The sequence below is a fragment of the Lepidochelys kempii genome, chromosome 11 (assembly GCF_965140265.1).
Source record: "Lepidochelys kempii isolate rLepKem1 chromosome 11, rLepKem1.hap2, whole genome shotgun sequence".
Taxonomy (NCBI): Eukaryota; Metazoa; Chordata; order Testudines; family Cheloniidae; genus Lepidochelys; species Lepidochelys kempii.
Genome location: NC_133266.1, coordinates 62,567,665 through 62,582,825, shown reverse-complemented (window position 1 = coordinate 62,582,825; position 15,161 = coordinate 62,567,665). Strand labels below are relative to the sequence as shown.

At 45.0% G+C, this 15,161-nt stretch overlaps 1 protein-coding gene across 29 annotated transcripts in view; it reads right to left on the bottom strand.

The window, feature by feature from the left end:
• Window positions 1-7,171, bottom strand: part of ADAM23 (ADAM metallopeptidase domain 23) — a 200,127-nt gene extending 192,956 nt beyond the window's left edge. For 15 of the 29 annotated variants that reach the window (XR_012154365.1, XR_012154363.1, XR_012154368.1 and 12 more), the window contains exons 1-2: window positions 6,651-7,169; window positions 5,309-5,535 (exon numbers count right to left, since the gene is read on the bottom strand). Coding sequence is in view for 23 of the 29 variants with exons in the window: in XM_073306562.1 (XP_073162663.1) it covers window positions 5,309-5,535; window positions 6,651-6,822 (399 nt within the window). In the remaining 6 variants the exon portion in view is untranslated. Of the gene's footprint in view, window positions 1-5,308; window positions 5,536-6,650 lie in introns of all 29 variants that reach the window. The other 14 variants (XR_012154367.1, XM_073306571.1, XM_073306577.1 and 11 more) reach the window with 2 other exon arrangements.
• Between the last annotated feature and the right edge of the window lie 7,990 nt (window positions 7,172-15,161).

The window sequence follows — 15,161 nt, the reverse complement described above, 5'->3', positions numbered from 1 at the left end:
CATTATAATGCAGTACAGGTGTGCTATTATCCCAACCAAGAACATCTTCTATTATATATTTGGTGATTTTTCAGAAATAAAATAGTTTGCTAGCCTGGTGAGCTTCTCAGCCATGGAGCCAAAGCAGCATTCAGGTACCAAAATGTTTTAAAATATTCTCCTTGTTGCTGAAGGAGAAATACATTTGACATTCAGCGTTGCACTGTCTTTAACTTAGAAATTCAAGCTTTCATCTAGCCAAAAAGATAGTGACAGTGGGTTTCTGTCTAGGATCAGAAAAAAATGTGGAAGATCAGAAGATAAAAAAGATTGGGAGGCCTTACTGATAATTTGGACTATTTAGACCTAATTATGGTGGCCTTTCAATGAACAGATGATAAACAGGAAGATCACTGGGGGATACAAAGCCTAACTAGCGTAAGATGCTTGTGCATGCATATAGAATAGATGGCAAACAGATTTAAAAGATACACAAACAGTTTGTGTACCTGAGAAGACAATCAGATCTGCTAAAGGCTACCTTTAAAAAAAAAATTCAGTGTGGTAAATTTTCAATTTTTAAAAATATTTTTAAATGGCTACAGCACTTCTGTACACGACCAGGCTTGCAGCAGTGGAGACTGAAGTCCTCTAGCCACAGAACATGTACAGCACACGCAGTGCGAGTCCACGCACTGCACTGTGGCTGTGCCTCAGTCATGACTTGATGTATCAGGCTGATTCTTTTGTTTGTCTGTTTAATTACTTGTATTACAGTAGCAAGTAAAGGCCCCAGGCAGGATCAGGTCTTGATTGTGTATTTACTATAAAAAAATTTAAGATGGATCGTAAACTCTTTGGGGCAGGGACTAAATTACAGTGATAACATAGATGACATGATAACAGTGGTCATGCATTCACCACACAAAAATACAAGAATGAAAAGAAGCCACCAGCTCATTATACATAAAACAACTGTCATTACCTTCTGACACCTGTGCAGTCACCAATGTCCTAGGTCTTATTTGTACTGAAGACAAAGATTAAAAGCTCTGTACTATATCCCATTACTAATCTTCATGATCCACTCAATCCCTCACTATGTTTTATGTAATCATCTATTCATAAATGTTTAGTATACTGTAGTATATTTTGCTGTTCATAAGACATGTGTGTTTATGAAACACAGTTTTTCATACAAATGGATGTTGACAAATGATATAGACCCCAAAGATAATTTAAGTCCCCACAATCTAATATCTATAGGAAACGTTTTAATGAAAATACCCTGAATTTCAGTTTTTATAGATTTCTTTTTTGTTAGACATTCCCCAGGAGCATTCGCAACCCAAGCACTACAGAAAAGAACCAGAAAATGAAAAATGACTAGACAAATAAACCAAAACAGCAGAAGGAGTTTTTAAATAATCAGTACTGTCACAAGTGTTACCAGTAAGGACTTTAAAAATATACTGGACCAAATTCTCCTCTTAGTTACACCAGAGTGATCCCAATTATTGCAACTGGGTTACACCAATATAACTGGGAAGAGAATATGACCCATTATTTTTATCTTGACAGTATCTCTTTAATTCATATATATATTCCAAAATAATCATCTTATAAACACTTTACCATCAGGAAGAGATTTTAAAAGAAAAAAATGCTATTTTAAAAACTTTTCTGCATTGCTCTATTTCTCCTCTTATATACACCTCTTTCATTATACACACTCATACATCCATAAGCTTTACATAGTGATTCAGCATTTAGGAGGCATTCAGGCCCAGTCTCACAACCAACCATATGGGGAGCTCCCATTCCCATTAGCCTCAATGGCAGCTGCACGGAGGGCTTACAGGATTAGGCCCTGCATTTCTAGGCACTTCAGTACCAATTACATATAAAAGTTGCAATAAAACAATGCTCACAAAACAAGATTTGGGGTCAGACATCTTATTAAAATGCATAAAAATATCAAATATTTATTTTCTTAACTAACATTTTTAAAAGGCTGTTATGTTTGCCCCCTCGTAATTTACACCTAAATTATCAATCCTAAAAAAAACCTCTTGTTGAGTGATTTTGAAAATTATTAATTTTTTTAGCACTTACAATGTGATCAGCTCTTTACAATAATTCATAAAAGGCAACTCCTGACCAGAAAGCCTTCCAAAACAAAACAGACATATGAAAAGCAAAATGCAGTGGGAAATCCAAAGGTGCATATAACTTGCTTATTTGTCATTATAATATTTGGGAAAGGATAAAAAAACCCACTCATTTCATGTGGTAAGGGTAATATCTTGGCAAACTGTGATTGGGAGATTATGCATTTTTAGTGCATTTTTGCGCTGTCCTCCATGATACATATACACGGAAAGAGGAAACGAACAAAATGTTGAGGGAGGAATTGTTGGTGGAGTGGGTGGAGTAAATGAAAAGAAGAGGACAGGTATGGGACAAGGTCCAAAATATAAGCTAGGCTGGAACCGTCAGTACTTTGGAAGTGCAGATGAGCAATTTAAACATAATGCAATACACAAGGGAGAATCCAGTGAAAGCACAGTTAATCCCTTTGCTATGCTAAAGAGATCAAAGCAGTGGAAGTTCAGCTCCAAAAGGGCAAAAACCCATCAAGGAAGAGAGCCAACAAGACATGTTCTGCTTGACCTTCAAGCTTACAGAAACTCCTCGGTAAGAATATTGCATAGTGGAGCTAGTCAGGTTAAGGGGGCACAGCTGAATGGAAATGAGAGCCACTCTACACAGTACTCAGCCCTAAGCATACCCATTGAAATTAATGCTAACAAGATCAGCATTAACTCCTGCAGAGTTCTGCTCCAACAACAGTTTCTACACCAGGGATTCTCAAACTTCACTGCATCGCGACCCCCTTCTGACAACAAAACTTACTACATGACCCCAGGAAGGGGGGACTGAAGCCTGAGCCCACCCAAACCCCACCACCCAAGGTAGAGGGGCAAAGCCCAAGGGCTTTAGCGCCAGGTGAGGGGCCTGCAACCTGAGCCCCACCACTCAGAGCTAGAGCTGAAGCCAAAGCCTAAGCCCAGCTGCCCAGGGGTGAAGCCCTTAGGCTTTGGCTTCAACCTGGGGTGGTGGGGCTTGGACTTCAGCTTCTGACCCAGGCCCCAGCAAGTCTAATGCCAGCCCTGGCCACCTCATTAAAATGGGGTCACAACCCACTTTGGGGTCCTGACCCACAGTTTGAGAACCATTGTTCTACATAAACCTAAGGTGGAGACCAGGGCACAGGGAGGTAGGGAATGGCATCAGAACTCCTTTAAAAAATAAGATAAAATAAAAATAAAAAATACATGGAGAAGTAACACAAGGAGAGACTGGTAGAGCGGCTGGATGTGTGGGTACCCCAATTTCCTCTCAAATCATCTACATTATTCCCAGACCTACATCCCTAAACCCTTGTGCAGGCCTGCAAACACTTTATTCCCCACACTCCACCACCCTGAATTTCCTCCTTAACTTTTCTCTTTCTGCAAGAAGTCACAAGAGAAAAGAGCAAGACCATCCTTAGTAAATTTGGAAGATACTAAGGAGAGAGAATAAAGAATTTCTAATGAGCAACTACACAAAGGAAACAGATTTCCATAGAAATCTAGAAAAACAGTAAATCAAGTCAAAGACAGGCAACAATTACAATACAAAGAGCTTTACTAAATGTTGTTTATATAATAATTTTCTTAAAGAGGAGCTGGACAAATGGATGGATGTAGATACCTCTGTAAACTGTTCAGAACCCAGCATCAAAGAAATGTGTAGATGAAATATTATTGTACGTGCTAGTGCTACCACTCCTTTTGGGAAACATGCCATATTATTCCCGATCATGTCTCATTCTGCGAAATACTTCAAACTTCCTCTCCCTCCACCTCCACTCTCCCTAACCTTCTCCCCCCCCCCGCCCCCCACACACACACTCGTACACCACAACCCCATGAGTCCACACTTTGGAGAATGACATTTCAGTCCTGTGAGATACTGTGATGTCATTTCTGCAAGTAGCATAGTAGGAAAATGAGGCTAACTAAACAGAATTCCAGCAATGGACTCACTTTTCTATAGTACCCTAGAATATTGCTAGAAATCCTATGAGTATCCATCAACACCTGCCAGTATCTTGAATTTCTGTGCTGAATTACCTAGTAAGCACCTCCCTCCTCATTAAACCATAATTAGAGACTCAGAATAATTTTAAATGAGGAGGCCCAAATGATATTACTTATAATTAGCTCAAAATTACCTCCAGCTATAAAATGTTACACAATACATGTCAAAATATTAACAAATTCATAGTCATTTATTTAAATAACATCAAGCATAGTGAATTTGTTTGATCTTAGTAGAAACCTAATGTAATTCAATAGGAACACTAATGCATCAGAGTCTAACAGCAGTATTCTATACACGGATCCAACTTTTCATGATAAGAACAGAGACATTGATCTCTTCTTGCACAAATCCTCTTCACCTTCCAAAATGTTATCTTTTTAATGCAGAATCCATGGGCAGGAGTAAAATTCCTTCATCCTTTTTCAATGGAAAAGCATTTTTCAAGTAATATAAAATGGCTTGAAAGAGATATTTTGAAGTATATTTACTTCTAGACCTGATCATTACACAAAACCAATATCATATTCCTAAATCACAGATCAATTCAGGCACATTTCTACTGACCAGCTCAAATTTATAAATCTGTATCAGCACAAGGTAAATATTAAAGTAACATTTTTTTCCAGTTTTTAATTATAAAAGTGTTCAGTTTCTGACTAAAGATTTTGAAAACTGGCAACTTTTATAATTATTGCTACTGTGCATGCATTAGCAGGAAACCAGAATTTAGTTCATTTAGCAACACTTTGAGTTAAATGGTCTCATGTTTAAAAACAAGGCAAGGGCCACAAACACTTGAATAGTCTATCACAATTTTAAAGAGTATTTTGCTGCTTACAGTATCACAATTCAGATTAAGTCAAACCAATGTGATCTATATTGGGATTATAGGCCAAAAAATTGCTGAATTCTGATCCAATTCCACAACTTCCCTGAAATGCCAGGATAAGTGATTTGGATCTAGAATTTCAATTCAGGCCTGTCTTTAAATTTCCACAATTTTTTTTTTTTTTAAATTGGAAGTGTGTTTTTTTTTCTCTCACTTCTAAAAGTGGTGCAATGACCTCTGAAGTCTTGGTGTCCTGCTAAATAAATATTCTAAAATAGCAGTAATACAGTTCCACAGCAGATACTATTACTTTTAAGCTACTGTACATCAAGTCTCTTTTGGCCCTACCTTGTTGTGTTTCTGCTGGTGTCTTGCCCTAGTGTCCAGGATATGATAAGGGCTTTCAGAGTCTCTGTTGATATAATAGACCAGTCTTGAAGGCAGTGTGATTTCTTTCTGGATTTCATTGCTCTGGTTGTTATTCTTACTGCTACTGCTGTTACTCTGTAGAAATGTATTCTCTTTATCTGCCAGTGCTCCTGCTATTCCTCCTGCTGTTTCATTCCAATGCAGAGCTAAGGAAAAAAGATAGCCTGCCATAAACTAAAGTGCAGAATGTGTCCCTTTCCATAAAATGAAGCTAAAGGTATGTTTTGCTGTATTCTAGTGTATTATTCGCTTAAACAGAAATAATAGGCTGCTCATTAATGCAGTATGTTTGATTTCTTTTTACACTTTAAACGTTTTTCTGCTATCATGTATTATTTAAATTCATGTATATTTTCACATGCAATCTCGATGATGAGTATTTTAAAGCCTTTCATCTTGGGGGCAGAGGGGAAATCTCTTAATGGACATGCAGCCCTCTCTTACACTTCTCTCTCCTGGCAGCACGCAGGCACACTGTGCTGTAGTGAACCATGCATACATCTGTGAAACTGCTGGGCACGCTCCCCACATTCCTAAGACAACTTGAGTCCTGAGTTCATGTGCACTGAATGTTAATCGATCCCCTTTACATAATGGCTAATTTTCCCTATTCCTGTAACTTTGAGAATGCCAAGAGCACTTCCAGCAGGCAGCATTCCAGGGTTTTCCTGCTCAAACCCCCATTTCCTTCCTGTTCATTTTCAAGGTATCTGGTATCAATCAATCTGGCAAGCAATATAATAGCAGTAATAATAATAATGGCATCTTGAAAACAATTGCATCCAGCATTCGGCATTTCATTTAAATACAGCTCAAACGAAACCAAACCTTCAAAAATATACTGTATTTGCAGATATGTTCTTCCTACAAACATCACAAAATACCTTCCCAAACATTTTTTGTCTCTGCTTCATCAATGCATTGTATACATATCCTTCCCTCCGCAATGAAAACAGGATTTAAAGAGGGTTTTAACCCATTACTGTGTGGTCTTTTTAAAATGCACAAATATGGATACACACCCCATATCTGGAGATAGGACAATGTCATATGTGGAGTTAGGACAATTACTATTATAAAGGCAGAAAACGGACAGGCACGGAAGATTATTGGGGTGGGTGAAATGGATGGATGGACGGATGGACAGATCTCTCTTGCACACCCACACACTTGTCTCTCACACACACAAATGGCCAGCTCTCTTACACACACACACACACCCCCCCCGTGTCCCTGGCGCCAAGGGCAGCTCTCTACCCACCGGTGGCCGCAGCAGCCCCCCAGGGCCGGGGCCAGGCGGGGCCGGAGAGGAGCAGCAGCCCCAGCAGCAGGTGCAGGCGGCTCGGCGGCCGGAGCCTCAGGCAGGAGGCGGCTTCGGGGAGGCTGCGGCCGGAGAGGGGCTGCCGCCGGGCGCTGCTGCCAGGAGGCTTCATGGCTCATAGCTCCCGGGGTACCGCTCTAACGGAGACTGGGGCGGCCGCTGCGAAGGAGCCGGGGGCGGGGCTGCCCCGCTGCGGCGGGGATCACAGCCGCGCCGCCGCCCTCATACTGCCCCCGGGAGGGGGCGGCGGGGACTCCGGCGCTGTCCGGGGTGTGGGGGGGGGGCGCGGCACCCCCGCCCCACGGGTCCTAGCTGCAGTTTCCACCGCAGCACCAGCTCGCCTGGCTCCCGCCTGCCCGCCCGGCTGCTGAGGGCTGTTGCTGCTGACTGGGCGCGCGCGCGCGACTCCGTCCCCCTCTACCCACCCTCCATCGCTGGCGCGCGCGCCCGCCGCGCCTGCTCCTCCCCGCTCTTCCCAGTGCCCGGCGCGCGCGCGCCCGCATCCTCCCTCCCTCATTCGCCTGGCGGTGTTGCGGCGCGAGCCCCGCCCCCGCTTCACACAGGCCTGCAACTGTCGCCGCGCGCGCGCACCGGGAAGAGGCAAGAGGGTCTGAGGCGCAGAGGTGGGGAAGAGCGCGCGCGCGCGCGCGCGCGGCCGAGACAGTTGTCCCTGGGGCTGGCTGACGAGGCGGGTGGGGCGCGTGCTTCTTCCGTGCAAATGCAGCAGCGGCGGAGTGATGCGGCAGAGAGCGCCGAGCCCCTGCCCCTCATACCTCCCCGAGCCCTGCTGCACGGGCGGGCAGAGGGGCAGCCGCCCCCCCCCCAGGCACCTCTGCCTCGGCTCCCCAGAGCGCTGCCCGCCAGCCCCTAGCCAGTGGCTCACAGCAGGGATGTACTGGTTGCTTGGCGAAAGGCTGGACTAAGAATCAAATTGGACTCCAACTTCTACTTATTAAATGAAATGCAGTGGGCCATCTTCTTATCCTGCGGTGTAAACAGAAATGTTCCTTCTACCCGCTGAGGAATTATTAGGGAGACGTTGCGTGGCCTATGCTATGTAGGTGGTCAGGATGGAGGATCACAATGGTCCCTTCTGCCCTGGGAATCTATGAGCCAAGCCAACTCAAGTTTCAAAATTTCAGATTTGCATAACCTGGGTTCTTTCCTCCTTGCAATGAAACCAAATTATGCTAAAAATTCTTGGCAAACTGAACGTTTCATTTGCAGAAACACTGGATCATGGCGTTTCCAAAAACAAAATATGAAACTGACATTCTTGTCTGTGATCAGCAGTGGTGACAAGACAAGACTATCAGTTTCACGGAGCCGCTGCTGGGGTTCCCAGGATCTGCAGTTTCAGGGTCTGGCCACCATGGGGCTTACCCTGGGACCAGGGAGCCTAGGGCTTCCAGGCTCCCTGTCCCTGGGCTCCCTAAATCCTGATGCAGAGCTGTGGATGTTGACTAGAAGTAGCAAAACATATCACTTCTGTGAATTGGCATCTCAGACCAGCTCTAGTCCTCAGTCACAAAAAAGATATGCCTCAAATCAAGTTGTTTCCTGCACCCATGTACCCAGCTAATTGACTTCAGGGGATCTCCTGGCCATTACAAAGGTACATGCAGAACAACTTGAAAGTTCAGGGCCAAAGAAAGATACTTCTATGGAAGTACTGTCTGAGCGAGGATGCAGTGCTTTGTGCAATGTACTTTTAAAAGGTTGGATAATTTAATGAATAATAATAATTAATACAATAGCATTTTTTTCTCCAAGGATCTGAAAGCATTTTCCAAAGGTGATTAAGCATCATCATCTCCATTTTATAGAAGGGGAAAACGAGGCACAGGACAGTTAAGTGATTTGCATAAGACTACATAGCAAGTCAGTGGAAGTACCAGAATGTTTAATATTTCCCTTAAAAATACTCAGAAACTGGAAGGATGGGTGAACGAGAAGAGAAAAAAATATCTTCAACTGGCAGTGGATGAACATGGCAGAAATATATTAATCTTTTTTTGAAAATTACATACTTACTGAAGACAAGAAAGCCACACATGCAGCAACTGGCTTGGAATGAAAAGCGTTCAGTGTCCTGGAATACAGATAAAGGTCCCAGTACTGCAGTCCTTACCCAGGCAAAATACTCATGAATGTCAATGGGTATTATGTCTGAGAAAGGACTGCAGGGCCAGACCCAAAGTATAGCAAATAGCCTGTATGTATATGTGGCCAATGATTAGTTAAATTAAATAATTGAAGATGGAACACAATTTGATCAATAGTCAAGTGTTCATCATTGTACAATACACTGAAATTAATGGACATAACATGACACTCAGAGAGGGGGGAGAAATATCTTTGGAGGGGAGCCTAACATGATATATTTACTAAAAAAAAAAAAAGCATGCTTTAAGAATTTTTTATAAATCCCTTTATATTTCACAACTTTCACCTGATCAGGCAGAAATGGTTAGAAGTTGTTTGTTTGGTTTGTTTTTAAAAAGACCGATCATATTCCCAAAGTTAAGATCGACAGAGAGGATATGGATTAATCCTGATACTGACTAATGAAAATTTTAGTTGCATTAGGAGGAAAAAACAAAGGTTGGCAGGACTGATGAATTGGGAATATTTTTTTTAATTCAGCTAACTAAAATAGTTTATTCTAGTGGTGAAATCAGTTTGGGACAGTGGTTTTTCTCCAAAATATAATAGCTTCAAAAATTGAAGGGAGGCACTGTTGTTCAGTGGATAATGCACTGGTCTGAGATCAGGAGATCTAGGCTCTGTTCCTGGTTCTGCCACTGACCTGCTATGTGACCTTGAACAAGTAACTTTACCTCTCTGCCTCAGTTTCCCCATCTGTATGAAGGGGCTAATGACACTTGCCTTCCTTTGTAAAGCACTTTGAGAGCTATTTTGTGAAAAAATTATATAACAACTATTATTGGTATGGTTATAATTCTTACAAGTTCTTTTTCTAAACATGCAAGTAAGTTTTCGATTTTTGAAGAAATGTTTTCTTTTTTGTTTTGTTTTGTGGTAGTCCTTAGAAGCTGTGGCAAATAGCAGAAAGTTTGCTCTATGCTTTATATTTTAAGGTAATTATTGGGACAGAATAGTTTCTTGAGAAATGGTTTCTTGTGTGTGGGCTGAAATTTCTGGATTGCCTGTCTGGAATTTATGAATGACTCTCTATCCTCTGAGCATCAGGAAATGCATTCATAATAGCCCTATTTTAAGAAATGTCATAAGGTGGACTAAAGTAGTTCCAGGATATTGTCATCAGTCAAAACAGTCACTTATGTTTATCATGAAAAATAAACACTGAAAACAAATTTCAACTTTTTACAATAATTCATCCAATCTACATAAACCAAGAGTTCACACCAATCCAAGTTCACCCCACAAAGTATTGTAGTTCCTTGGAAAAGGGGTCTGAAGGATTCATCAGACACTCAAAAATCAAATGACTGCTGTTGCCTCTTTGGCCCAACCAGTTGGCCAAAACTTGTGGCCTTGTTTCTCTTAAGAGGAGACATTAATAATACAAGTCAGGTATACTTTTTGGTGCAATCCTGTTTATTTACGGAGAATGTAACAAAGTCCTGTTTCCCTGAACGCAGCAGGAACAACCAACAGCAGGCAGTTTTGTTCACTGTTCCCAAGCCTCATGCAAGTTCCATGCCCCCCAAAGAGCTCTGTTGCACTGCTCTCTCTCAAGGCCACACTCAGTAACTGCCTCTCTAACTCCCTGCTTGCTCTTTTGGCTTTCTGCCTCCTCCACACTCAGCCCTGGTCTACACTAGGACTTTAGGTCGAATTTAGCAGCGTTAAATCGATGTAAACCTGCACCCGTCCACACAATGAAGCCCTTTATTTCGACTTAAAGGGCTCTTAAAATCCATTTCCTTACTCCACCCCTGACAAGTGGATTAGCGCTTAAATCGATGTTGCCGGCTCGAATTTGGGGTACTGTGGACACAATTCGATGGTATTGGCCTCCGGGAGCTATCCCAGAGTGCTCCATTATGACCGCTCTGGACAGCACTCTCAACTCAGATGCACTGGCCAGGTAGACAGGAAAAGAACCGCGAACTTTTGAATCTCATTTCCTGTTTGGCCAGAGTGGCAAGCTGCAGGTGACCGTGCAGAGCTCATCAGCACAGGTGACCATGATGGAGTCCCAGAATCGCAAAAGATCTCCAGCATGGACTGAACGGGAGGTACGGGATCTGATCGCTGTTTGGGGAGAGGAATCCGTGCTATCAGAACTCCGTTCCAGTTTTCGAAATGCCAAAACCTTTGTCAAAATCTCCCAGGGCATGAAGGACAGAGGGACCTGAAGCAGTGCCGCGTGAAACTGAAGGAGCTGAGGCAAGCCTACCAGAAAACCAGAGAGGCAAACAGCCGCTCTGGGTCAGAGCCCCAAACATGCCGCTTCTATGATGAGCTGCATGCCATTTTAGGGGGTTCAGCCACCACTACCCCAGCCGTGTTGTTTGACTCCTTCAATGGAGATGGAGGCAATACGGAAGCAGGTTTTGGGGACGAAGAAGATGATGATGAGGAGGAGGTTGTAGACAGCCAGGAACTGTTTCTCACCCTAGACCTGGAGCCAGTACCCCCCGAACCCACCCAAGGCTGCCTCCTGGACCCAGCAGGCGGAGAAGGGACCTCTGGTGAGTGTACCTTTTAAAATACTATACATGGTTTAAAAGCAAGCATGTGAAAGGATTACTTTGCCCTGGCATTTGTGGTTCTCCTAGATGTAGTCCTAAAGCCTTTGCAAAAGGTTTCTGGGGAGGGCAGCCTTATTGCGTCCTTCATGGTAGGACACTTTACCACTCCAGGCCAGTAACACGTACTCGGGAAACATTGTAGAACACAGCATTGCAGTGTATGTTTGCTGGCATTCAAACAACATCCGTTCTTTATCTCTCTGTGTTATCCTCAGGAGAGTGAGATATAATTCATGGTCACCTGGTTGAAATAGAGTGCTTTTCTTCAGGGGACACTCAGAGGAGCCCATTCCTGCTGGGCTGTTTGCCTGTGGCTAAACAGAAATGTTCCCCGCTGTTAGCCACAGGGAGGGGGGAAGGTTGAGGGGGTAGTCACGCGGTGGGAGGAGGCAAAATGCGACCTTTTTAACGAAAGCACATGTGCTATGTATGTAATGTTAACAGCAAGGTTTACCCTGAAAGAGTGTAGCCACTGTTTTATAAAATGTGTCTTTTTAAATACCGCTGTCCCTTTTTTTTTCTCCACCAGCTGCATGTGTTTCAATGATCACAGGATCTTCTCCTTCCCAGAGGCTAGTGAAGCTTAGAAAGAAAAAAAAACGCACTCGCGATGAAATGCTCTCCGAGCTCATGCTGTCCTCCCACACTGACAGAGCACAGACGAATGCGTGGAGGCAAATAATGTCAGAGTGCAGGAAAGCACAAAATGACCGGGAGGAGAGGTGGCGGGCTGAAGAGAGTAAGTGGCGGGCTGAAGACAGGGCTGAAGCTCAAATGTGGCGGCAGTGTGATGAGAGGAGGCAGGATTCAATGCTGAGGCTGCTGCAGGACCAAACCAGTATGCTCCAGTGTATGGTTGAGCTGCAGCAAAGGCAGCTGGAGCACAGACTGCCACTGCTACCCCTCTGTAACCAACCACCCTCCTCCCCAAGTTCCATAGCCTCCACACCCAGACGCCCAAGAACGCGGTGGGGGGGCCTCCGGCCAACCAGCCACTCCACCACAGAGGATTGCCCAAAAAAAAGAAGGCTGTCATTCAATAAATTTTAAAGTTGTAAACTTTTAAAGTGCTGTGCTTAAAGTGCTGTGTGGCATTTTCCTTCCCTCCTCCACCACACCTCCTGGGATACCTTGGTAGTCATCCCCCTATTTGTGTGATGAATGAATAAAGAATGCATGAATGTGAAGCAACAATGACTTTATTGCCTCTGCAAGCGGTGATTGAAGGGAGGAGGGGCGGGTGGTTAGCTTACAGGGAAGTAGAGTGAATCAAGGGGCGGGGGGTTTCATCAAGGAGAAACAAACAGAACTTTCACACCGTAGCCTGGCCAGTCATGAAACTGGTTTTCAAAGCTTCTCTGATGCGTACCGCGCCCTCCTGTGCTTTTCTAACCGCCCTGGTGTCTGGCTGCGCGTAACCAGCAGCCAGGCGATTTGCCTCAACCTCCCACCCCGCCATAAACGTCTCCCCCTTACTCTCACAGATATTGTAGAGCACACAGCAAGCAGTAATAACAGTGGGAATATTGGTTTCGCTGAGGTCTAAGCGAGTCAGTAAACTGCGCCAGCGCGCCTTTAAACGTCCAAATGCACATTCTACCACCATTCTGCACTTGCTCAGCCTGTAGTTGAACAGCTCCTGACTACTGTCCAGGCTGCCTGTGTACGGCTTCATGAGCCATGGCATTAAGGGGTAGGCTGGGTCCCCAAGGATACATATAGGCATTTCAACATCCCCAACCGTTATTTTCTGGTCTGGGAATAAAGTCCCTTCCTGCAGCTTTTGAAACAGACCAGAGTTCCTGAAGATGCGAGCATCATGCACCTTTCCCGGCCATCCCACGTTGATGTTGGTGAAACGTCCCTTGTGATCCACCAGAGCTTGCAGCACTATCGAAAAGTACCCCTTGCGGTTTATGTACTCGGCGGCTTGGTGCTCCGGTGCCAAGATAGGGATATGGGTTCCGTCTATAGCCCCACCACAGTTAGGGAATCCCATTGCAGCAAAGCCATCCACTATGACCTGCACATTTCCCAGGGTCACTACCCTTGATATCAGCAGATCTTTGATTGCGTGGGCTACTTGCATCACAGCAGCCCCCACAGTAGATTTGCCCACTCCAAATTGATTCCCAACTGACCGGTAGCTGTCTGGCGTTGCAAGCTTCCACAGGGCTATCGCCACTCGCTTCTCAACTGTGAGGGCTGCTCTCATCTTGGTATTCATGCACCTCAGGGCAGGGGAAAGCAAGTCACAAAGTTCCATGAAAGTGCCCTTACGCATGCGAAAGTTTCGCAGCCACTGGGAATCTTCCCAGACCTGCAACACTATGCGGTCCCACCAGTCTGTGCTTGTTTCCCGAGCCCAGAATCGGTGTTCCACAGCATGAACCTGCCCCATTAGCACCATGATGCATGCATTGGCAGGGCCCATGCTTTCAGAGAAATCTGTGTCCATGTCCTGATCACTCACGTGACCGCGCTGATGTCGCCTCCTCGCCCGGTATCGCTTTGCCAGGTTCTGGTGCTGCATATACTGCTGGATAATGCGTGTGGTGTTTAATGTGCTCCTAATTGCCAAAGTGAGCTGAGCGGCCTCCATGCTTGCCTTGGTATGGCGTCCGCACAGAAAAAAGGCGCGGAACGATTATCTGCCGTTGCTCTGATGGAGGGAGGGGCGACTGACGACATGGCTTACAGGGTTGGCTTCAGGGAGCTAAAATCAACAAAGGGGGTGCCTGTACATCAAGGAGTATTTCAGGCAGGACTGCACGGAGGGTTCCAATAAGAAATGGTGCACCTAAGTTATCGTTCTTATTGGAACAAGGAGGTTAGCCTGGCCTCTGATTGATACGTGGCTAGATTTACCTCGCTGCACCTTCTCTGTGAGTGACTGCAGTGTGATCTAGAGGAATGAGTCCCCTAGACAGGGGAGGGGGGAAAGCAAATGAGTACAATACGACTGCTAGCAATCCTCATCTCTTGCCTGCCTGGCAGAAGATGGTACAGTACGACTGCTAGCAGTCCGTATCGCCTGCCCGCTCACCATAAGACGGTTCAATAGGACTGACTGCAGGACTAAAGAGAATGACCTGGTCAAGTCACTCCAAATTTAGTCCCTGCGCCCATGTCTGCCCAGGCGCTCCCAGCCGACGTGGCCAGGAGCACCTCGGACATGACGATGACGGCTACCAGTCGAACTGTACCGTCTGCTGCCACAAGGCAAGGGGTTGCTGCTACTGTGTAGCAAAGCCGTACCGCGTCTGCCAGCACCCAGGAGACATAGGGTGACGGTTACCTGAGTGGGCTCCATGCTTGCAGTGGTATGGCGTCTGCACAGGTAACTCAGGAAAAAAGGCGCGAAATGATTGTCTGCCCTTGCTTTCACGGAGGGAGGGAGGGAACGGGGGCCTGACGATATGTACCCAGAACCACCCGCGACAATGTTTTAGCCCCATCAGGCATTGGGATCTCAACCCAGAATTCCAATGGGCAGCGGAGACTGCGGGAACTGTGGGATAGCTACCCACAGTGCAACGCTCCGGAAGTCGACTCTAGCCTCGGTACTGTGGAAGCGCTCCGCCGAGTTAATGCACTTAATGCACTTAGAGCATTTTCTGTGGGGACACACACACTCGAATATATAAAACCGATTTCTAAAAAACCGACTTCTATAAATTCGACCTTATTCCGTAGTGTAGACATACCC